General features: G+C 41.1%; 1 protein-coding gene across 2 annotated transcripts in view; it reads right to left on the bottom strand.

Annotated features, from left to right (window-relative positions):
- The window catches only part of CBWD3 (COBW domain containing 3), a 950215-nt gene that overhangs the window by 361535 nt on the left and 562538 nt on the right, over positions 1 to 26142 (bottom strand). For both annotated transcript variants that reach the window (XM_044064329.1, XM_044064328.1), the window contains one exon: positions 24815 to 24861. In XM_044064329.1, the coding sequence (XP_043920264.1) occupies positions 24815 to 24861 (47 nt within the window). The remainder of the gene's footprint in view (positions 1 to 24814; positions 24862 to 26142) is intronic.

Genomic DNA, 26142 nt, shown 5'->3' with positions numbered 1-26142 from the left:
GGCTTCTGTCTTCAGCTTGATATCTCCACCTCTCCTACTTAAAAACACATTAACAATTACCCTGAACCTAAAGTGATGTGTGGGGTTGTCCTTGATATGGTTATATAAGGCATTATGCTCGTCACAATTCCTGATGGACGAAAGATGTTGCAAAATCCTAACCTTGAGCATATTGTTGGTTTTACCAACATAGTACCCTGGACATAACATACAATTAGCCAAATACACCACATTGGTGGTCCTACAAGTAGCTCTCCCCTTAAATGAGAAACTCTTTCCTGTTGAAGGATGTATAAAAGTTGTCTCCCTATTTAAATAATGATCACAATGGCAAGGGGAGGGGTACTAAACCTAGAGTGCTGTTAACCTATGGGAGTAACATCAGAGGGGTATGTGACATCATTAAGAGGAACTGGAACATCATTACGAGTGACAGCAATTTGAAAGACATAGTAGGGGATGTGCCACAGTTCTGTTACAAGAGGAATAAGAATCTCAAAGACATACTCTGTTATGACAGAGGTAACAATGATGTCATGTGTCTACCCAGGTCTATAGGTACTGTTCCGTGTGGGAGCTGCAAGGCCTGTAGTTACATCAACAGGGAGACAACTTTTATACATCCTTCAACAGGAAAGAGTTTCTCATTTAAGGGGAGAGCTACTTGTAGGACCACCAATGTGGTGTATTTGGCTAATTGTATGTTATGTCCAGGGTACTATGTTGGTAAAACCAACAATATGCTCAAGGTTAGGATTTTGCAACATCTTTCGTCCATCAGGAATTGTGACGAGCATAATGCCTTATATAACCATATCAAGGACAACCCCACACATCACTTTAGGTTCAGGGTAATTGTTAATGTGTTTCTCAGTAGGAGAGGTGGAGATATCAAGCTGAAGACAGAAGCCATTGAGTCCAGATGGATTCTGGATCTAACAGCCCACATTAACCCATGGCTCAATGATAAGGTACCCATTAAGCCAACCCTTAAAAATAGGCGGGCTTTTTACTGAGCACTTATTGGTGGTTGAATAATTTAAAAATGTACTGTTTGTTTGAGTATTTTGTCTGATGAAGGGTTTTGGCCCGAAAGCGTTAACTTTGTATTCTTTTGTGTTTTAATAAATATTTTACTTATTCGTACAGCAGCAGTTCCCAGTGACGTTTTTTCTTGCTGATTTACTTATTATACTGAACTGGGATTTGGCTTAGCACGAGCTTATTTGGATTGGAGTCGTGTAAAGTGAGATAAATAATTCAGTGACCGTAGGGTAAAGGTCGCTGAAGAAAGGGTATGCTTCCCGTACCGGTCCATGGTCCTAGACTCCTTTTTAGGAGGATGGACGGTGGAAGAAGTCTCGGCTAATTCCTTCTCAGTGGCCACTGCCACCACCACGGCATCCACAGGGACTCCCTTGGACAGAAATTCCTTACCTGGAGGAGCAGACAAAAATGTATTGGGTCTCCTGGGGACTGGTTCCACAGAGTCAGCGCTCTCCCACACCCTTCTACAGACCAAATCCAGAAGCTCGTTGAAGGGTGGAGATACCCAGGAGGTGGAGGGCTGAGCACCAAAGGCCTTCAGGAAGACAAACTCCTCCTCGGAGGGGGCTTTGGATGGCCAGTCACCTCTTTGTTTCAAAATCTCTAGTATGTCAGAGAAATTAACATCCTCAGAGGATGACATGAGGGACCCCTCCGATTCCCTGAGGTCGGTGTCTGATATGAGAGACTCATCCCGGGAATCTATGTGCTTCCTCTTGCACGTCTTCTTTCTGGGTGGCTCCTCAGGCAAGGACTCTGGGGGGCCCTCAGAAATGTGGGGACCACTCATGGGGGTACCCTGAGGCCTTGGGGCTCCGCTGTCTAGAGATGGATGGCAATCAGAGACTTGCACCGGTGTTGTAGGGGACAGAGTGAGTGACCCGCATGATGCCGCTGACGACCTGGCCAGCGCACTCCACATGGCCTCAAAGGCCGGTCCCCTTGAGTCCGAGGAGCGACCAGCCTCCGAAACCACGACAGGAGTCAGACTTCCCCACGCTGAAGCACTGAGAGGGAGACTAGCAACCGATAGGTGTCCCAAAGCCTCTCCCTTAGGTCCGACCGAAGAATCCTGAGTCCTGAATCCAGTGGACGGCGCCAATGGGGTCGGAGCTGATGTCGGCACCGATAAGCCAGGAGGGGCTGTCGGAACTGATCTGGGGACATCACACGGAGCCGAGCACTCCGGATCCGAAAGCTGAGATACGCTCGGAGGAGGAAGTATCGAAACAGGTTGAAGGATGGACTCCGGAGCCGAATGGGTCGGAGCAGAGAACAATTTTGCCAAAACCGGTGACTGAAGGAGTCTCTGCACCACTCTATCGATGTCCACATCTGATAAGGTTCTGGAGGATTTAGAGGATAGAGAGGGAGATCGAGACCTCCTCTCTGAAGGGGACCTGCGAGGAGGTGATGCTGGCCTAATGCTAGGCGATCGGCTCCAAATAGGTTCCAAAATGATTGGAGCCGATGCCGGTTCCATAACCACAGACACTTCCCGTGGCCCCGAGGACAATGGAGCTGAGGATGTCGAAGCAGACTTTGCTATTTTCTCCGGTGGCTCCGAGGAGACTGATGGAGCCAGAGATCTCTTTTTAGATTTCGAAGATTTTGTCTTGGAGCTGGAAGTAGTTTCCAGACCCTCCTCGAAGGAGGGTTTCAGAAGTCCCTTCAAAATCAACTTATTCTTCCTTTCCTGAAAAACTCTCGGGCTAAACGCATGACAGAAACTGCACGACTCCTGGAGATGGATTGCTCCCAGACAATACACACAGACAGAATGTCCGTCGGTAATGGACACCTTATAGCTGCACCTAAGGCATTTCTTGAAGCCCGAGGGCTTGTGCTCCTTAGAATCTTTGGACATAGTTGGCTACAACAAAGCACCAAAGACAACAATAACTGACAACAGTACCAACAGTAAAACAGTCACAAGGTGGGGAAAAACACTACCACAAACGAGAATCTCAAGATCTCTAACTAAAACGATCCTTTGGCACAACACAGGAGGGGAAGACTAAAACCTCTAATTTAAACGGTTTTAGACCTGTAAAAAGAAATAACACAAGGAAACAAGGGACAGACTAGGTCCTCTAACTGAAACGGACCTAGCCCATTGGAACAGCTAGTGGGATACCACAGAAAAAACGATCAAACACAAACTTTTTCACCATACAAAACCAGAACACACAATAGCTATTAAAATAGCTTTTTGTTTGCTACCAATTCTCTAATAATGAAGAAAAAAGGGTACTTAGCCACAGCCAAGAGTGAGACCATGTCCGAGCTACAAGAGCGGCAAACGAGATCTGGGAATATAGAGCAGTGCAGCATGGGATACCATCTTAGCCCAGCCAAAAGAAAGACTTCAAGCTAGAAAAGTTTTGGCAGAGTTGGAGCCGACATTCTGCTCCGAACCCAACGGGTAAGAATGTAGACGAGATTGGACTACATACCATTTATATTTATGAGCAGTGAGAACTTAACAGTGGGCTGTAGACCATACAATCTCACAGCAGTCTGTATCTTGGGACAGTAAATATATGTTGGCAGACTGCTGCAGTTACTGTTCTAGTTCTGCTTGGAGATGACAAAGAAGACATGTCTAATCAGAATATTCCAGGAGTGGGAAATCCTACAGAGTGATCTTTCTGCTACACAGCAGAATGTGGTTCTCTACTAGTTCTGCTGAGGCCATCAGGGCAAGATGAAGCTGATGGTGTCTGCATTCTGTTTCCCCTTGCCGAAAAGATTCCTGTTTCCCCTTGCTGAGAAGATTCCTGAACTACTTCTTACAGTTTCCTCAGATTTTGCATCTTCTACCAAAATCCATGGAAGAAACACCAAAGCTCATCCTTTGGTCTCCTTCAAAAACAAAGAGAGTGTGATTTAAGATTTGAGGGTCTCTGGCTGTATCGCAACCTATTTACTAAAAGCCAGAGAATTCACACTTGGTTGGAGTAATATCTTGCTTTGCCTTCTCATGGTATGGTTGCTCCTTTATATCCCAGATCTCCACTCTGAAGGTTTGGAATCGTCTGAAGTTGCTCAAAATCCTTCCTATTTTTAGACTTAATGTTTTAAGTAAGGGGGCTCTTTATCTAAATTGAGTAATTTGCATGAAATCTTGACATATCTCAGATACCAGTTTGACTTTGATACTTATTTCACTGTTAGTGTATGTAGTATCAAGAGGAATAATAAATAACAGACATCAGGTAGCAATCCGCGGTGGTGCAGCAGTAGCGTTGTTGCCTCACAGCAAGAGGTTCTCCCATTCGATTCTCGGCTAGAGTGCTGGGAGTGCCTTCTGTATGGAGTCTGCATGTCCTCCCCGCAGTTGGGTGGGCGTTCGAAAGACATGCATAAGTGGGCGTGCCTTCGTTGAAGGTAGAACGTCGAGCTGGGACCTTGGCATTCGTGAAAATCTACTGCCAATCATTAGCGGACCGGAGATCCACTGTGGCGACCCCTAACCGGGAAAAGCCAAAAGACAAACAACAACCTAAATTCTATGAGGCCTGTGTTAAAAATGGAGTTCTGTAAAACGTCTGTGTACCAAATGACATGCTAATCATTGTAGGTAGCTAATTAGCATTTAAAGCTATATACCAATGGATCGATCAAACGTCTGAATCCATTAAGCGTGAGCATACTTACACAAAAGTGCTTTTCACCGAAGAAACACTTTCGCGTAAGTATGCCTGTTGCTGAGGCCGTATTACGATGCGGATAAGGGAACATTCCCTTTTCCCCACTGTAGTGCAGTCTTGGAGGGAGAATATTAAAGTGTGGGGGGGGGGCACAGCCCCCCTGCAAAAACGTAAATGTAAGGTTTTTTTTTTTTTTTTTTTTTTTTTTTATTGACATGCTTTAACAAAAGCGCTTTTTCGGTTAAAGCACTTTCGTTAAAGTTGAGAGATCAAACGTCCTAGATCCATACCAATATATGGCACCTCCTTTTTTAAAGATAAAGCTATATATAACTAAGTAAGCTATATATTACTATGCATATTTACAGGGTTTTATACAGTCAGTCACAGCTGTGAACTGGAATGCAGTTACAGATAATTATGTACTATGCAGTGTTTGGGAAACATTAAAATAGTTATGTCACAGGTCTTTGTTGAATAGTATAACATGTAAACCATCAAATAACATCATGATAAAAACCCACCATGGTGGAATAATCATCTTTCTAAACTTTTACTTAAAAGGAACAGAAATAATAAAATGCATCAAAGTATCCCATTTTCTGTGAGCAAAAAAATGAACTTTATAATATGCAACTAAAGAAGTTAAAAAAATGTTAGCCTAACCACTAGCTGTATTATTCAGTCATCTTTTAAGCAGTGGATGTTATGTTGTCCCATCTCACCTTCATTTTTGTTGGTTGGTTAGGTTCGGAGCCGATCTTTGGCTCTTACTCAGCTGATTTACTATAGCTCGAGAGCTTTTACTGGCTTGAGGCTACCCCTTATCCCAACATGCCTAGCGACAGCTACTGCCACTTGCAGTGTCGAGACTGCTACTACAGGCTCAGGCTAAGTACTTTGTGCCTTTTTTCTATTTATCGCTATTTGTCTAATTTTTCTGGTTGAATTGACTTGTTAGTATGTGTACTATCCCCCGTTAGTCTAACGACCCCTTTCTCTGCTTGTTGTGGTGCTTTTGGCCGTCGTTTTTTCTCCTCAGTCCTTGCATTCCCCTTAGAGCCCATTTAAATTACAGAATTCTTCCTTTTTCATCACCCTTTTCTGGAAATGCCTTTAAGTTAGAGACTCTCTCATCGGGGGAGTTGCTGTTTAAGTTAGAGGCTCTCACCTTTCTTTCTCCTCCCCTTAAAAAAAAAAAAAAAAACAAAAAACAAAAAACAATAAAACAAAACGAAGCTCTTCATTTTTTGTTGTTGGGCTACCTGTTACAGCCTAGTTGCAGTTACTAATTGTGTACTGTTATTTGATAGCTTTCTGTTTTTTCTGGTGCTGTGAAAATTTCCTTGATTAGTGTTTACCATGTCTAAAGAGTCGAAACCCTCTGGTTTAAAAAATGTGACTCATGTTGCCAGAAAATGTCCCTTACAGATTGGCACACGAGTTGTGTTTATTGTTTAAGGGCTGTTCACCTGCAGGACTCTTGCTCAATCTGTCACACTTTCAGTTCCACAGTCCTGCAGGAGAGAAGAAATAAGCTTATTTTACATGGCCTCCTGAAGAACCTTCAAGATTCTTCGTCTCAGGGTCCTCAGTCAGCCAAAGTGTCCAAGAAACACTCCAAGCCATCGGTTCTGAGTTTGGAACAGACAAAAATCACTGAGAAACCTTTGGCTCTGTCGGCTCCCAGCATTGACTGCGACAAAGTTAAGTCTCCAGCGGCTCCATCTGTTATCCTTGGAGCCAGCCCAGCCCCATAAGAGATCAAGGTCTCCTCCTTTGTAGCTGGTACGCTCTGCTCCACAGTCTCCTCTCCTGTAACCTGGAGCTGACAGTCACTGGTCCTCTTCACACTCCTCTTGGTTCTCCAGACTTTCAGATGTCAACAGGCTCCTCAAGTCACAGGCACTTGCTAAATTACTTTCAAGCCCAGCCCATAAGGAATTGGCTCCTTCGGCCCTCCCAGCTTCTCCATCGATTCCTCCTCTGACTCTCTTGAGCTCGGAGCCGGAGTGCATGGAGGTCATGGTGGTGAAACCGTCGGCTCTGTATTCTTCTCCCTTATCAGCTCCGATGACCACTCTTGATCTCCTCGATGTCTCAGTCCAAAGGATATGGGTGCTGGAGCTCTCTGGCCGGCTTCGAGGGGGGAAGTGGCATCGGACCCTTGTCCAATCCTGCCCTCCCTCTCGGAGCTTCGGTGCAGGTTAGCTCAGCTCCTAAGTTGGCCTCGGAGCCATTGATCACGGTTCGAAGGAGATCTCCGGGCTCTTCGGAGCCGACGGCTCTTTCGACTCGGGACCGTGGCACCTTCGAGGTGATGAGGAGTGTGCTGTCTCCTGAGACTGCTCCACTCTCGGCTCCATTGGCTCCTTCTCCCTCAGTGCCTGTGCCTGCCTTTGTCCCTTCCTTCTGCCTCCAAGAGTAGGGAACCTGTGCCCAAGGATGCCCCACTGGGTGACCCCACCTTTACTAAAACCTCCCCTGAACATTTGGAGGATGTCCCTCAGAAGAAGAAATGTAAGAGGAAGCATCTAGACTCCTCTGAGCCTATCACTTTGGATGCAGATTTGGATGAATCGGAAGGGTCCCCCACGGTCCCTTTCTGAGGATGTCTCCTTTTCAGACATCTTGGAAATTCTTACACAGAGATGTGGCTGGAAGTCCCTAGCCCCTTCTGAGGACAAGTCTGTCTACCTGGATGCATTTGGTTCCTGACCCTCCACCTCTTGGGTGTCTTCACCTTTCAACCCACTTTTGTCTGTAGGGAGTTGAAAAGCGTGGAGCACTCCAGAGACCATGAAACCAGTTCCAAGGAGACCTAACAAATTTATTACTGCTCCAGAGGATAAGTCTTTCCTGTCCAAAGGGGTCCCTGTTGATGCCATGGTGGTGGCAGCAGCCACTAAGAAGGAACTTGCGGAACTTCATCTGTCCATCCGCCGAACAAAAAGTCTCCTACGATGGACAGGTATGGGAAGTGTATGTTTTCTTCAGTGACCTTTACTCTCAGGTCGCTGAATTACTTGTCTCATTTCACATGACTTCAGAGGGATCTCCTGAAGGAGCTAGGAGATAACCTGCAAGATCCTACAGCTGAGGGAGTTATAAGCAGAGCAGCTTCCCAGCTTCCGACCTTGACCTCTGTGGTTAAATCCTCCATGAGGCTCATTTCTTATGTGGCAGATGGAGCGAGTAGGGCAGCAGGTACCGGAGTAGCTTTGCAGAGACACTCCTGGTTGCGCCTTTGTCAATTTGCGGAACCTTTTAAGTCTTCATTTACCATCACCCCCTTTGATGGCTCATCCTTGTTCAGGCCTCAGGTAAAAGAGACTCTCACCATGTGTGAACAGGATGGCAAGATTCGCCCTGCCGTAGGAGTCCATTTTTCCACTCCATCTAGACCCTATCCTAAAGGTCAGAAGAGTGGAAAAATGCGTTTCCAAAAATCACAGGGATCTTCGCCAGACACACGTGGAGATTTTTCCCCCAGGGGCAGAGGGGGAAACAACAATGGAAGATGCAGCCTTCGTGGCAGAGGGGGGTCTGCAACAGAAGGGTGACAGAGATACTTTCACGGCTAGGCCCTTCCAGCACTCCTGAAGGGAGGCCTGGCTGTCCACCCCTGCAGGCAGTCGGGGGCAGACTATCACTATACCCAGCAGCCTTGCAATCGATCATGTGAGAAACATGGGCACTTTCGATAATATCCAGGGGTTAAAAAATTCCCTTTTCTCAGTCCCCCCCCCCTCAAAAGACAAATGTTATATCCCAGATGTTCCACCCAGTCTTCAGGATCATGCAATCCTAGAGGTTCAAAGACTGCTAGAAAAAAGAGCCATCCAGGAAGTCCCCGCAGACCAAATCGGATCCGGAACTTACTCAAGGTTCTTTTTATTTCCAAAAAAGACAGGGGACTGGAGACCCATTTTGGATCTCAACAAACTAAACCAATCGGTAAAAAAGACAAAGTCCCAGATGGTAACACTGCAGTCCATTCTTCCCTTCTTGGGTCAGGAAAATTGGATGTGCTCCATAGATCTCCAGGACGCGTACTACCATATAAAAATGGAGAGATTCCTATGCTTCCGGCTGGGAGCCAGTCATTATCAGTTCAGGGCCCTGCCCTTTGGTTTCACCACAGCCCCCAGGGTGTTCACCAAGTGTATGGCAGTGGTCACGGCTCACCTTAGGCATCCAGGATTCCAGGTGTTTCTGTATCTAGACGACTAGCTCCTTAATACTATCACCGAGCATCAACTGATCAAAGCACTGGACTACACAATCCAAACTTGTTCCCAGTTAGGCATCACTATAAACTACGAAAAGTCTGCCTTGTTGCCTTGTCAGTCTATTGCCTTTATAGGGGCAGACTTAGATACAAGACGCATGATAGCAAAACTGCCTCTAGACAGGGTGTCAACCATTCGTCAGCAAGTTTTGTTTCTCAAAGAAGACGAGAGTTCAGGCAAGACAAGTTTTACAAGTACTGGGCTCAATGGCTGCAGCAATTGTGCTAGTTCCTTTAGCATGCTTCCATATGCAGATTCTACAGTGGCTTCTTTTTGCTCAGTGGTCTTTCCAGGATTTATCAGTGTCACACATGATCTTGATTACAGAATCTTGCAAAAAGGACCTACTATGGTGGGGCTGGTCTCCTCCCAGGTGACTCTGGGCAGACCCTTTTTAGACCCCCATCTGGTAGCCACAGTGACCATGGACACTTCCCATATGGGGGGGGGGGAATTATCTGGGACAGACTGTCCAAGGAACGTGGCAACCTCACAAGTACCATTTGCACATCAATGTTCTAGAGATGAGAGCGGTGCTTCTGGTGTTGCAAGCACTTCAAGACTCTCTACTTACCGGGACCATTGCAATCCAGACAGACAATATGTCAGTGGTATGGTACATCAACAAGCAGGGCAGAACCAGATCTTACCCCTTGTGTCGGGAGGCACTTCAAGTATGGCAATGGGTGATGTCTTCCCAACACTGTCTGATTGTGATGCACATTCCCAGAAAATCCAACCTGATAGCGGACAGGCTCAGCAGGGCTATCCTCATGCCTCACAAGTGGTCCCTGAAGCAAGAAGTTGCGGACTTGATTTTCTACCTTTCCCTCTCATTCCGAAGGTACTTCAGAAAGCAAAATCGTTGAGTTGCAAACTCATCCTCATTGCTCTGTACTGGCCTCGCCAGATATGGTTTCTGTTTCTTTGCCATTATCTTCAACTGGAGCCTTGGATACTGGACCCAGTTCCGGACCTCCTGATGCATCAGTCAGGCGGGCTTCACCCATCCCTCCAAACTCTCAAGCTGAATGCTTGGTTACTCCACTTCCAGTCTTAGCCAGGCTCCCTAACATTTTCCCTGCTGTACAACACATCTTAGTGTCCTCCCACAAGCCTACTACCAGGAGGATTTACACTAGCAAATGGAAAAGGTTCTCTTACTGAGCCAAGAGTAATACCATTGATCCCTTTATGGCTCCTGTTCACAAGATTCTTGACTTTTTGGCTGAAACCTTCGAAAAAGGAGCTGCTGCAGCTACTATTAGGGTCCATTTTGCTGCCATCTCCAATTTCCATGTAGGAGACTTGGGTTCTAACATTATGTCCCATAAGTTGTGCAGAGCATTCATACAAGGTACAACACTTTTATGACCCCCGGGACCTACACTTGGTTTTAGCTTCCATGGTTCTGCCTCCCTTTAAACTAGCTGCGTCTTGCCCCCTGAAGTTTCCATCTTGGAAAACCCTCTTCTTGGTTACTATAACCTTGGCTAGAAAGGTTTCTGAATTACATGCTTTGTCTATTCACCCGCCATATCTCATTTTTCACAAAGATAGAGTCTCTCTTAGGACCAATCCTGCCTTCTTGCCAAAGGTTTGTTCAGAGTACAACTTAAATAAGTCCATTCAGCTTCCTGTGTTCTTTCCCAAGTACAGCAACATGGCAGAGAATAGATTACACCAATTGGATGTTCACAGACAATTATGTTTTTATTTACACAGGACCAAACACCTAAGAAAATCAGACCAATTGTTTATTTCCTTTGCCAACAATAAACAAGGTTATCCAGTTTCAAAAGTGACCTTATCAAAATGGTTGTCAGACAAAATCCGTTATTCATATGATTACGTAAAAAGACGCTTCCAGGAAGGCCCAGAGGACATTCAATCTGGGCCTTAACCACCTCTGTTGCCTTCCAAGCTAAATTGCCTTTAGATTCAATCTGTGCAGCAGCAACATGGGCAAATCCTCATACCTTTATCTCTCATTACAAAGTGGATGTGGTCTCCCGGAATAGGGCATCTTTTGGTTCCACGGTCCTGAAGAGTTTGTTCCAGTGAGCCACCCGAGAACCAGGTGCTGGGGACGCGGTCCCAAGCAGCAAGAATGAAGGCGAGATGGGACAACATAATATAAAGAAGTTATGTACCTACCATAACGTTCCATGCTTGTTGTCCATCTCGCCTTCCTTCTTGAGTCCCCCCTCCTTCCCCTTTCCTGGAGGTTTGAGAGGAGTTCTTTATTGATTACACTGGCTGAGTTTCCTGCTGACATACCAGGTTAGTTAACCATGCATTGTCTTTTCCTCTTTCCTTCCTACCTTGATGTATAAAAGAGCTTAGTGAGAAATTGTTTTTTTACTATGTATGTCTAGTGTGGGCTATTACAAACAAGATCTGGGCAGCTGCCACTAGGCATGTTGGGATAATGGGTGGCCTCGAGCCAGTAAAAGCTCTCGAGCTATACTAAATTGGCCGAGTTGGAGCCAAGGATCGTCTCCGAATCCAACCAACCAGCAAGAAGGAAGGCGAGATGAAGGACAACAAACATGGAACGTTATGGTAGGTGCATAACTTCTTTTTATGTCCCTAATGAAGTGAGAATATCCATAGTTGTGCCAATCACAAATCACAAGCCTGTAAGTCTCACTTGAGTATAGGGAAAATGTTTTGAATACTACATATTTCAGTATTTACAAAAAAGTAACAAATGCATACAATTGACAGATATAAGTCAACACAAAGTTACTGCTGGCCAAGCAATATTAGCATGTATTATGGACTTTTATGAGACTTTATTGAAAGGTAAATCCTTGAGCCTCACCTCTTTGGTGACATATCTAGAGTTTTCCTAAGCTTTTGATTCAATGCTTTATGACAGCATTCGTTTTAACTTCCTACGAGACTGCTGAGTGTACAGATGGTTAGCAGACAGATCGCAAAAGTTAATGATACTGGGACAAAAAGCAGAGTTATACTTGGAGTTCTACAGTGTTCTGTGCTGAACCATCCTTGTGTTTTCTTACCTTCCCAAAATCATAAAGCTATTGGAGTCTTAAAATGCAGATGACTGTAAAACTGGGGCTATCACTGTAATCACTTGGGCTGTATATGATTTAACTGTTTACTCTTGAATCCAGAATCCTGGTCTGAAGTTTAACTGTAATATAAGCAGTGCATGTTTTATGAAATATACATCTATTTTGCAGGATCTATTTGAATGTACAAGTGCTAAATGAAGTTAGAAGCATTGCAGAGTATAATATACTTCGACCATAGCCAGCCTTAGGCATAGGCCAACTAGGCGGCCACTTAGGGCGCCGCTGTAGCAGGGATACTTTTCCAGTATTTATTTGGTGTAGGTAGACCAGGATGGGGGCACCAGATGGTGTAGTAGGCGGCACCATGGAGCCCTTTTGCCCAGGGCACCAGATGACCTAAGGCCGCTCCTGATTTCGACTAGGCGGTCAAAATAAAAAGGTGGAAGAGTAGCCATTGCCTATTCAAACCATTTTACACTCACATCTCTAAATAAACCAATCACGTCCTTTCTACCTGCTGAACTCTTGATTGCCAAGCTTAAACTTAATAATCATATTACAATGATTGTAGCAGCCATTTATATACCCCTCTGGCAGCAACATTCCCCTTCTTGAACATATTCTCTCCTGGCTTACACAACATACATAATGAAATCATCCTCCTAGGGGATGTCAATATAAACTGGTTAACCCTTTGCTCACCTAACTCCACCTTATATATCAACTTGCATGGCTGTACTCAATTTCTCTCTACACCCACCCATGCCAATATATCTTACAACTCTAGTTCACTTATTGACTGGATATTAGTCTCAGACTCACATAAATATCACAACTCTGAAACTTTACCCGACTCCCTAAGTAATCACTCCCCAATAAAAGTTCTAAGATTCTCCCCATTTCTCTAGACCACATAGATATATTGAATGTCGCAAGGTATCAAATCTCCACCCAGAAACCTTTAATACACTCCTTTCTAAAATAAACTTGTCTTTTTTGACCCATCTCCCTCTAGATGACGCAGTACACTCATTCAACTCAACCTTCTTACATATTCTTAACTATTAGCACCATTGCACACAGTATGTGTCAAAGCTAACATATCCTCCTGGTTAACTAAAGCTACCCGCACCTTGATAAATACAAGAGATGGAATGTGGAAAACTTGGGTAAAATCTAAGCTCCCCATCCATTTACAAAACTATAAAGAACTCATAAACCTTACTAAAAAATGTATCAACAAAGACAAAAAAGGTTTCTAGAATAACAAACCTACTTCACACAAGTCAAATTCCAAAAAATTCTGGCACTCGATAAATCAAATATTACATCCTGATAACCCCTAAACTTCTAATCCCTGTCCATCAAATACACCCTAAGAAATAGCTTCTATCTTCAATTTCTACTTCATTGAATCCATTTGTAAGCTAAGTCCTGTTCCCTCTAATTTTAACACTACATATTCACTATGGGTAAAAACGCCCATGAGTTTCGGTGTTCCCACAACTAGGAAGTGCCAACAGTGTGCCTATTGCTCTTATATTAATGTAAACAAGCAGGGTGCAGTTTTGAACAACATTACTTTATGGGATGCAGTAACACATTAGAATTGCAGATCTCAGAAAATTATTTATCTTGCTACATGTTGCACATGTTGTGTGTTTTATGCTGGTAAGACTAACAATAGCTTGAAGCAAAGAATCTACCAGCATCAAAACAGTATAAGGAAAAGAGACAACAAAAGTGCACTAGCAAGGCACTCTATCTGCTGTGCAAAATTTAACAAGTTTGTTTTCTTGATTCTAAACTATGGTAACACCATTATCGGGTGATTGCGAGAACTAACTGCTTCATAAAGAAATGTTGTGGCAGATGAGACTAGATGCAGCCAACCCCCCGGGGTTGAATGAACACATTTCTATTTCTAGTGAACTGAAAAGAAGAGCATTAATATTTTAGCATTTTGTGGGCTTATAACACCTGGATTGTTTGCATGAAAAACCTAAGATACTGTAGCTTTACTCAGTTAATTCTGGTGTGTTTAATTAATGACTAACCATCATTGGTGGTTTTGAACGGGTGTGTCATTTTACTTATATTTTTAGCTTTGGATTTTAAACATTCTTCTTGGTTCTGATGATGTCTGAACTATCAGACGAAAGTGTTTAACCGAATGGATTTTTGTTACTGAAGATTAAAACTGAGGTTTGCTTTACTGACTGGCTTCGTTGGAATTATTTTTGTCTTTGTTTCGTAGCCTGGACGCCAGTGGATTTATTTTGGTTTTAAGTAAAAAATAGTGTTCACCCTTCCAGTTGTCTAGACTGTGTATTATAAGCTCTTCATAAAAATAATGTACTTTTTTTTAGGATCAAAGCACCTACACCATCCTCACTGGCATCTAACTGGAACTTAGTTGGCTCACTCAGTTTTAATATTAATGCATCTATAACTAATTTCCTGACTACTTCAAAACTCCACACTAAAAGATAATCACTTATGTTTACTTCTTCTAAGCCTTTAATAACTTGTGCAGCAAGCTCTCTGGACTACTTCTAGTACTTATGAAATACTAAACAGAAGTTTAAGTAATTTCTACAGGTCTACTGATGCATTAAATGTACATAATGTGAAGCTTTCTTCAATTAGCCTTATATGGTAGAATCCACAGTTTGCATTTAGTAGTGAAAAGAACTTAGCACTTTGACATTACTAGACCCTTCTAAAACTGGTAATACTCTCTTCTAATTACTTTAGTCTTGCAGATCACTACATGCCTGACTCTTGTCTTGCTCTGCAATAACATTAATAGTCACCTATTCTGTTGACTCCGACTGCATCTTAATGGCACCCAAACTTTCCATTTGTTCCAGGTCTTGCTTATTTATTTGCTTCAGAGCTACATGCATTTTACCTACTGCATTTACCTATGGAACAGCATGAATATTTATTTGTATGTGACATTTTCCTGGCAGACTTCCTAATTCTGTAAATAAGTCAGTGTAGTCATAAAAGATATTAGTACTATGGCTCTGCATAGTTTTCAAGATTTCTCTTACTGTCACTACAACTGTACACATTCAATGTAAACTTTCACAATGTGAATTCATTTTGCCATTCTTCATTTTCCCCAACCCAAACAACTAGACTATTATAAAAATTATATTTAAGTGCTATCTGAAACATGATATAGTACTTATTTTTACATAAATGCGCCAGCTTTTGGCACAATGTCTCTACCTTTTACCCTGAATATGTTTACAATATGCTTACAGTTCTCTTTTGGTCCTAATGTTAAAAAAATTTCTTCAGACAAAATAATATACTCTGCACTGGCATCTACTTAAACATTTTGCTTATTAATGCATAGCATTTCTTGCAAAAAATCTGACAAAGGTCTGCCTCAATGGATCTGGCACATATCCAGATTTTAATACATCTTCTTTTCAATGCAAGTGTCAACAAGCATCTCATTTTCATGTTTCCTTTCAAAAGCATGCACATTCCTTTTGAACACACATTTCTAGGCTTTTAAATATCTTTGACAAATTGTTATCTCTAGTAAGCATTCTAGAAAACTGATTAAAAGCAGAGCAATGCTTCTCACACTTATGGCACACAAGACTTTTATTTACACTTCTGTTGCAATCCATTCTCACTTTCTCATTTAACTTGCTGAAGATTCATTTTGAGCTTTTAAGGTCAGTTCTAACAACCTCTCCTCTTTCTTTACAAGTTATTCCCACCTATATTAATAAATCCTGCACCTCAACTAATTTACAGTCTCTGACTCACTGATTCAACTCAGTAAGATAGGTTCATAGGTTGGTACTAGACTATCTGCCCAAAGGCATTTATAAGCCTAGCCAGAATATGTTGGCTTTCGCCGCCCACTTAGATTAGGTCCCTGTGCCTCTGTCCAGCAGAGCCACTGAAGTGATCCCCGAGGTAAACTTTCTGTTTCCCATCCACTCGTCAAGGTTTCTTTTGAAGAGTGTTAGCGAGGAGCTCTGCCTAATGTAGATTGGGATCTTGTTCCAAAGCATGGGAAGTCTCTGAGATAGGAATCTATCCCTCCAGCATGTCCTATTTATTGTTGTGGTGAGATTTAGATCCCTAGAGCGAGGAGATAAGGTTTTCTTTAGGTGGGGCATGTCCATCAATTCTGGGTTGGACATGGCCTTGTATGTCAGGCAGAGATCACCCTCTGAGTAGGCAGTATGCAACAGAGTACAACTGGAGTTTCTTCAGCTGCGCTGCATAGGACATCTGTTTGAGGCCAGTGATCCCCTTGGTGAGGTACTTCTGTGGTCTTTCCAGCTGTTGCAGGTGTCTTGTAAGGTACACCCAAATGGGGCATTGTACTCTATGATGGGTCTCATGAGTGATGAGTAGAGGGGCACAATGACCTCTTTTGATCTGGATGCAAGCCCTTTTGTAATTAGGTGGGCCACGTAGAAGGATTTTCTAACCACTTTGGCAATGTGATTATCAAAGGTGAGATTACTATTTAAGCATTTACTGTCTCTGCAGGACATGCAGTCTTAAGGAGACTGAATTTCAAATTCTTTTTAAGCTCACAACTGAATTTCTGACAGTTACTTTATCCATCTCCTCTTTGGAAAAGTATAAGGATTAAATTTCTGCAAACCTTGTTTACATGCAGCATTCTAAAATGTCCCACAATGTACCTTTTAAAACCTCTCTGTTAATCTACTGGCAACAAGAAATTAATCAAATTTTGGGATCCAAAGTTCTCAGTAAATTATCACATATGACAGGCAATCTTAAATTTCTATAAATGAAAAACAAACCACATTAATACAATTTAGTTGCAAACATTATGCATCACAGACCCCGTTCAGACAACTGTAGTTGCAGACATTATGCATCACTTGTTATATATCCAGTCATTGTCAATTAAGTATTACATAGATCATTCAAATCCTGCCTTCCTTTAAATCTCGTTTCTCCTCTGCATATAACATTCCCACAATTCCTGTTTTTTATATGTAGTTTGCTTCTTCCCTTTTGTAAAGATTCCAATTCCAGTTGCTTTATCTCTGTTACTATATTCACTACTTCTAGTAAAGCTGGTTTAGACTTTGATTTCTATTTTTCTAGTAACTGCTTTTTTGGCAGCCACCATAATTAGACTCAGCAAGGCCTTATTATGTCTAGGCAATTCTGATTCTGTATCACAGCTCATAAAGATCATTTCCTTAGTTACACCAGTTTGCTAACCCAGTATTTCTAACAAAGCAGTCTGCAGAGAATCTTTAAAGTCTACCAACTCATTACACTCCCTAAAATTATGTTTCCAGTTGCCTCTTTCTTTCCCATTACACCTCCAACATTTGCAGTCTTGCTGAGGAAAAATTATTTGGAGTGTACTTGGAGTATAAAAATACCTATGCAAACACTTCTAAGCAAAGATCCTAATCTAATTCTTCTTAAGGATCTGCATCCAAAATCCCAGTCTCTCCTTGTTTCTTGAGCTTTTCCCTTGCATCATCATCATCATCATCCCTTTCCACTTTGAATTATAGTTTTCTGCTTGTGTTATGTATAAGAGCCTTAATTCTGCTGCTCTAAAATACCACTTCAAACTGGGTAATCCTATTCCACCTTGTTCTATTGGAATAAACAGCTTTATCCTACTTGACCTTTGCCATCTCCCCTCCCAGATAAAATCCTTCAAGCTCTTTTTTCACTGATGTCCACAACTTCTCCTCTGGTTGATAAAAATATGCCTGATCTGTATAAAACTAAAGGAACTAAAAACATTTTAAATGCTTGCATCTTACCATCCATATCCATACAGCAGAACTTCCAGTTTCACAGTTTTTATATTATCTTCTGTTTAGTCTCCTTTCACATATCCTTAACTGCCACAATGGAGTCATTTTTAATCCATACTCCTAAATACCTCATTTTATCATGTCCCCATAAACATGAATATTGCTGGACCAAGTAATGTCTGGGAACATAATTTACCACTATTGCCTTTGTTTTAGCCTCACTAATTTTGTATCCTGAAAACATTTGAAACTGTCTTAAAATGTTCCACAACACTGTAATGTCCCTTTCAGGTTTTGTCAGGTATAAAATATCTCCAAATAGAGCCAGCTTTTCTTGACTACCATACCGATTATATCCTTGAATTTCTGAGTCCCTTATTTTCTTTGTCAACTATTCTAAATACAATGCACAGGGGAAAGAGGACACCCCTGCCTGGTTCCTCTACTCAAGCTGAAATTATCAGAGAAGACCCCACCCACTTTAATTTTCATCTCTGATCCCATATGTTTGTGTCTATCGGCTTTTAGGGGTCGCCACAGCAGAACTCCGGTCCGCTAATGATTGGTAGTTGATTTTTACATGCCGAGTTACCAGTCCTGACGCACAACCTTCAACGAAGGTACGTGCATTCACACATGTCTCCACGCAGAAGACGCACTAGCTGAGAATTGAACCGGACAGCGTCTTACTGTGAGGCGACAATGCTACCGCAGCACATCCTATATATATATATATATATATATATATATATATATACATACATACATATAGATCTACTGCATTTGGTCGACTTACAGATGATCTCATTATCTTCCTTGTTAGAGTCTCCCTACGCTTGGTAATTGCCTTTTCTACTTTCTATTGCCTGAGTCATTGTGCTAAAAGTTTTTGTGCTCGAGAGTTACCAAAAAACAGTTGCTTGACAGCAGTCTTTCTAAACTCATGCATATTATTGAGGTAATTCTTTATTTTATGTTCAGCACTCTGCAATTGCACATCATCTTGTTCTGTGGGATTTCCCCTATTTGGCAATTCTTTAACATTTGTCAGTTCCTCTAAATAACTCTTGTAACTTCTTAAACATATCTCCCTTTCCTCTATTTCCACCCAAGTTTTAAACTCCACTTTTATTTTATTCCACTCCCTAGCTATATTTTCAGAAAAAATATCTTCTCAAATAGCTCCTGAATAATTTAAAAATTCCTTAAATTCCTCTCTTTTCAACAGATAGGTGGGAAAGCACCAGTGTCTCATTTTTATTTCATTACCTTGTGTTTTTATTTTAGTTATTACTCGCACATGATCTGAACTAGTTATCAGATGCATTTCAAGACCTTCAATTAAGTGCACATGTTCTTGGGAAATATAAATGATGTCTAGCCTAGCACAGTTTTTGTATCTTGGAGAATAATATGTAAATTCACTCCAAACTCCTAACACTGAATTCACATCTTCCATGCCAAGCATTTTTCATAAATGTCTTCAAAAATCTACACTCCTTTGTTATATTTTCCCTTCTGGGCCCCCAGACACATCCGCACTGTTTCAAATCAAATTCCAGTCCCCACCTATAAGTAATATTCCTTGCTGAAAGGTGATTATTTCTCCCAGAATTTTCTTAAGCTCCATTATAATAGCTTTAGGTGGAATATAAATAGATTCCAGTGTAATCTTCCTTCCTTGCCAGTAGCCCATTAGTACTACAAATCTATCATTGTCTTTTTTCCTCTTCTATCACTATTGGAGCTCTTTGTGCAATTAATATAAGTACTCATCTTTTCCTTTGCCCCAGGTATTCTGCTGAATAACCATCCTGTAAACCTTTCTTTATCAAATTCACATGTTCAGTTCATTCCAAGTGTGCCTCCTGTAGCACAGCTATTTGCACTCTACATTTTTTAATATAGTTCACTACTCTTTCTTTTTTTGTATTAATCTGTGAGACCATGCAGATTTAAAGATATTACAGAAAGCATCGTTTTCTTATATAGTTATTGTTCCCACCTTTTATGTGTAACTGCTTTTTGTTAAATATCTAGTTCCAACTGTTACATTACATGCATATACTGTTTGGCAGCTTGGTCTTTTATATAGCTGTTTCTTGTCATAGGCATTTGAGCCTATGTCACATCTTACAACACTTTTTGTTTTACTGAAAGCCTTCAAACAAAAAAACAAACATCTCAATACTCCCTAAAACCTACCAACTTAACACACAAAACTACATACACTTTCAGAATTTTAAGTTTTACCTTCCTAAGAAGAACAAAAGTTCTAAACAGATAGCCACACAGAGAGACTAGGGTTAACCAAAAAGAAAGGTCATTCATGCTAAGACCATGGTACAGTCTGTTCTTTTAGTAAGTGCTGTCTGGTTGTCTTATCTTTATAGCTCTACCAGCTGAGAAAATACTTGAATGCTTTCAGTAAACACTTTTTCCAGGCAATGCCTTTCAGATTATCTTCTAGGGACATGCAAACCACACTGCAGTGCCTACATGTCTTAAAACTGAACAAGGAAAACAGCAGAAGGGAGAAAAATGAAAAAAAAAAAACAAAAGCACCTGTTTATAATAGTATCCCCATTACATTTAAAAATAACTGCTGAACAAACTTTACTTCATAGCTTGCAAAGGAAGTTATGCACCATTAAGGTAGTACCATTAAATTTGTTTTTTACTTACAGTTAACCTTCTCCCTCCGCTTCCCCTATCCCAAGTATTTTTCCGAAGATTACTGACATGAAGTAGGGTTATGCTTTAGAGTCCCCTACAAGTTTAACAAAGTCCACGAAAATCCAATATTTCCAAATCCTTCTTTTCTGCCATGTTTCACAAGTATAATTAGTGTTTTGTAATCCCACATTTGTCAGTTTCCAAATTATTGATTTTATTCTCCAACCATTAATAGCATGAAGCAGGCATATGCTTTAAAGTCCCCTACAAGTTTAACACAGTCCAAGGAAGTCCAATATTTTCAGATTTTCTTTTTCTGTCATGTTTCACAAACATAACTAAACTGCTTTATCATCCCACATTTGTCAATTTCCAAGTTGTTAGCTTTATTCCTGTTCATCACCAGCTCCCAAATCCGGTCTCTGTTTCACTTGCAACACAGTCTCGATTCTTCCCATGGACTCTTATGTTTTCCTCCTTCTCTCAGGCATTTCCATTGTAACAGTGGAAAATATTTCATGGGCTCAATCTCTGTAGTCCTTATCACCAGAAGGACACAATGCAGAACCTCCTACTGTTTCACATCTCACCCTTTGTTGGACAAACTTTTGTATTTCCTCCTTAGCATGTACTTCATCAAAAAATGATTTTGTCTTTCCAGGGAAAATATTTTGAATATAGCTGGGTACAGCAGTTTGAATCTCACACCTGTTTCTCAACATTCCTTAAATAATGGAATATATTTACTCCTCTTCTGCATAGTGTACAATGAGTAGTCATTCTCCACAAACACTCTGCTGTCTCCCACTTTTAGTACCTTGTCCTTCTGCCACAGTTTTGTCAGAATCAACTCCTTTTGCCAATAAGACTGCATCTTTACTATTAAAGTTATAGGATGTTTTGTAGTAAACAGATTTGGAGCATACACACGATGTGCCCTTTCAATTAACAGTTCTTGTTGTGGAATACCATTCCAGTTGATTATTTGTGCTTTAATAAAATTAATATAGTCTATTCCTTCTAGCTTCTCGTGTACAGCAGAAAATCTCAGGTTTTCTCTGTGTTTTCTGTCCTCTAATTCTATTATTTTTTTTGAAACATCTCTTCTTGTGCAGTCTCACATTCAGCCAGCCTTTTCTTCAATTCACCCTCTGGGTTTTGCAGTTCTGTCACCTTATCTGAATATCTGTTTAAGGCTTATTCCATTTTTTCCAGCTTTTTATTGTTTGTGTTGATATAATCAGTGTTTTGTTTATTTTAACCAGTTCTATGTGCAGCTGCTTTATACTTTCCTCTAGGTTACTGGAAGTCATGTCTGGAACTTGCACTGCTTCTTGCTGAACAACTGCAATACTCCTATCAGTCTGTGTTTTTTCATCTTTTGTAGCTGATTTTTCTCCAGGCCCTTTATATTTCTTTTTTTCTGGCATCCAGGCAGTGCACTTACTAGTCACTAAAACTTACCTAGAAATCTAGGTCCACTAGCTTTCTCTGCCAAGTTTCTGTTTTCAGACTGGGGGAGCCAGAATTAAGCTGATATTCAATTTGCAGCCATCTTGGAAGTCCCCTTCTCGGCTTTATTTTTTGGTGGTTGCAGTTGGTCCACTGTAAATAATACTTTCAAATATGGCTTTCCAGTTATCACACAATGTAACATATGTTTATTAAAATGGTCTATATTAAGCAAAAAAATGTTGACATTCAGCCTCCAATCAAACTGCCTTCAAGATGGTTGTATATGCAACATGACATGCAGCTTCCTGTATGAAGATGTTGATGTATTTAAAATTAAACAATCCAAAAGTACTGTATGTTACTGGAGAACTAATTTGGACACTTGTTTGAATTTCTTTATTTGTACATTTTGTCATGTTGCAATGTCATGGCTTTCTTTTAACAAATGCTGCAATTGTGGCAGCATGTATTTGGTGTACAGATCTTTAAACAACAATATTAGTGCACGTCTGTGTTCTGCTCATTGCAGCATTCTCTACTTGAGAAGAATCTTTTCCCATTTCTCATCACTTGCACTAGACTTCTTACCACATTCTTGCAGTTTCTCAGCTTCACTACTCTGCTCAATTTGGTTACAGTGACTTATCTGAAATCCTGCCTCCCTACAATATTGTAAATTATGTCTTTAATAAGCATATGTCTTCCCTTACTGAGTATTGTGCTACGGAGTGGAAACTTTTTCTGAATCCTGTCCTGGAAAGTACTTGCACACACTACTTTAGTTTGTTGAACAGCTTTGGTTTCTTCTTGAACTGAATTAAATTTCAATCTACATTATTCAGGTTCCCTGGATATACTTCTTGGTTGCTAGTGTAATTATGGTCTACTCCTGGTGATTATTAGATATGGCTAGGGCACCTTTAAAAACCTACTAGTTACTGTACCGTCCTGCAGGACTACAACCCATATTTCTCATTCCTGGGTTTATTATATACAAAATATGCTCCCTTTGCTCCATCCCTAAATTTATGTTAAAGAAATCTTTGTAATTGCAGAATAGAAGAGAATGGTGTTTGCCACCTTACAAACATTTGTACAATTACAATTTTTTGGTTAAAGTGTAAAAGAAGCACTATTGTGACTGTTCAGGACACATTAGCTGATATATGTTTTTTTTTTAAGCAGTACTAAAGGTTCACTTTCTGAAAAAGATGGTTTTGGGATCCTAATGCTTAATCACCTTTACAAGCTACATCCCACCTTTGCGATTTAACCATGCTTTTCTGTTTTCAATGTATGCCGTTACACTGATTAGGATTTTTACAAGGATTACCTGTCAAATTTAATACAGAGTGTGGCACAAAGAACTTTTCAAAAACACAAGAGAAAGAAGAATCAAATGTATACATTACTACACAACATATCTCTTCAGAAAAGTAAAAATATTATTTACAAATTATAACTGCATTCTTAAATTGAAATTAAAATATTTGAAAAATGATCATAACTCATAAAATTTACAGAAGACATTTTATAACAAAACTAATTAATTAATACATTTAAATCAGAATCTAAATGACAAGGTGAATTAGAATTTTATGAAAAATTTAAAATAATAATGATTTTTATTTAAATAAGTGCCACCATCTACATCTGCATATATATTTTTCATGGTTGCCTTTTATGCCTGAAAGTGAAAGGGACAGCCCTAAAGACTGATGTTTTGTTTGCATAATCTGTCAACAGTCATCTCATAACATTTACTGTTGTACTAAGAGATATTATTAAATCTGTAATAATTTTCATAGTTTCCTGAACAACTGTTGGGTCTGTGTTACAACTTCGTCTACACCTCTAGCCTATGTTCTCCACAACCTTCACAGGGGAGGTCTTGGGTCAGAATGACAACAGACCTGTATATTTTATCTATAATGTCATGTAAAATACTTAACAGTGACACTTTATTTTGACACAAACAAAGCTATTTTATTATTCCTTTTCAGTGATCTTCATCTGATGGCCTCTTCTCATCCACAATGTTCTATTGCTTAATGCTACGTCATGTATAAAGGCATCATAGGTTGACGGCGGAACACTGATGCATACATAACACTACTTAATATTACACATAAGAAAACTGGAAGTGTAAATTAAACAAACATTTTCTTAAAAAAATATAAAATAAAATAGTGCTTCTGTAATGTAGGGGACACATTGGTGGTGCAAGTGGCAAAGCTCTCTTGTAGAAGCATTGAATTACATATTTAAAGTATTTCTACAAGAATCAAATTTTATGAAATTTTGTTAGCACTTATGTAATGAGGCTTCAGACGATAAAGGACTGTTAGATTTTTTTAAACCAAGACATTCTGACAATCTTCTTTTTTGGTTCTAAAAATAAAATTTAACTAACGCAAAACATTTCATAAGAGATCAATACAGTTATGATTATAATCAGCACCAGTTGCTAAACTGCTTGTTCTGGTGAAGGACATACATGTTAAGCAGGCAGACCAGACTTTTCTTTCCTCAACAGTCTTGATAGCAGCAACGATAAGCAGCTCACACTCTGCTGTAAGGATGAGGGGTACTACTATTGTTTATGGACAACCAAGATGAATAATGCGCCTGCAAGTAAGCTTGTTGGCCTGGTCAGGGTGGTCTGCAGAGGCATTATATAGCACAGTATGGTATCTGGGTCCTTTAATCCAAATATTTACCATCTTAAAGCGAACTTTCCAGTGCAAATTATAAGGTTAGATATTAGTAACAGAACTCATGCAATGATAATGAATAAGAAACAAGTAATTTTATTAAAAGGAGCAGAATTAGATGTATATACTTACCTAGCTGCTTCATTCACAATTCCTTTAGACTTTTCTTCAGTCACATGCTAAAACAAAAAAAAAGTGCATCAGCTGTGAAAATCATGGGTAAATAAAACACAGTGAAGGGATAGTCTGATAACATAACTAAACCCAGTCTCTGTAGGTGCCATAAAGTATGGCAGGTATCATTGTTACAGCCAATAGTGAGACAACAGTCATGCCTTTTATTAATAATTACATCCAGCAGTCTGCTCTAGTAAGGTTGCCACCTGTCCCGTTGTCAGCAGGACACTCACGGGTTAAGCCACCTTATCCCGTTGCCCGCTGTATCAAGTAGTGGGACCTGAAAAGTCCCGCTTTTGCAATCGCACTGAATTGCCGTGGAAAAGTCACAATTACTTCCAGCTTTTTCATGGCAATTCAGTTACATCACCAACCCGGACCTGCAGGCAAAGCTGCTGCCTGTTAGGTCTGGGTGCTTTAATTCGTGCAACAACTGGCTGCAATTCACAAAAGGGGTGGGGATTGGGGCAGGAAGAGCCCTGCAAAGATCGCGGCTGTAAGATCGCTTTGTTTTAAGCGCTTCTACAACCGCTAAAAAAAGATTGCGATTTTTTATTTTTTTATATAACAAGAGATCCAGCCAGCCAGCAATCCTCCTCCATCCTCCAGCCAGCCAGCCATCCTCCTCCAGCCAGCCAGCCAGCCAGCCATCCTCCTCCTTCAGCCAGCCAGCCAGCCAGCCATCCTCCTCCTCCATCCATCCATCCATCCAGCCAGCCAGCCATCCTCCATCCATCCATCTATCCATCCATCCATCCAGCCAGCCATCCTCCTCCTCCAGCCAGCCATCCTCCATCCATCCATCAAGCCATCCTCCATCCTGCCAGCCAATCATCCATCCAGCCAGGCATCCATCCATCAAGCCATCCATCCAGCAGCTACTCCCAACAGCCAGCTAGCCACTCCAGCCAGCCATCCATCCAGCCAGCCCCCAGCCATTCATGCTGCCAGCCATCCATCCAGCCATGCAGCCAGCCATCCATCCAGCCATGCATCCATTCATTCAGCCATCCAGCCATCCATCAAGCCATCCATCCAGTCATTCATCCATCCAGCTGCTACTCCAGCAGCCATCCGTCGTACCCATAAATGCATCTTCTTCGCCACTCTGGTGGTGACGTCATGGTAGAGGGTGTGGCCAGTGTCATATTGGCCACACACCCATGTCCCACTTTGGCCCGCTTAAAAGGTGGCAAACCCTATGCTCTAGTCAGCTGTGTACTTGAGAAATGGCAGTTTAGGCCAGAACTGAAGTACTAAACATATGGACACTGAGATATATT

The sequence above is a fragment of the Protopterus annectens genome, chromosome 2.part2 (genome assembly GCF_019279795.1).
Source record: "Protopterus annectens isolate FY-2018-M chromosome 2.part2, PAN1.0, whole genome shotgun sequence".
Taxonomy (NCBI): domain Eukaryota; kingdom Metazoa; phylum Chordata; order Ceratodontiformes; family Protopteridae; genus Protopterus; species Protopterus annectens.
This window is presented reverse-complemented; position numbering and strand designations above follow the sequence as displayed.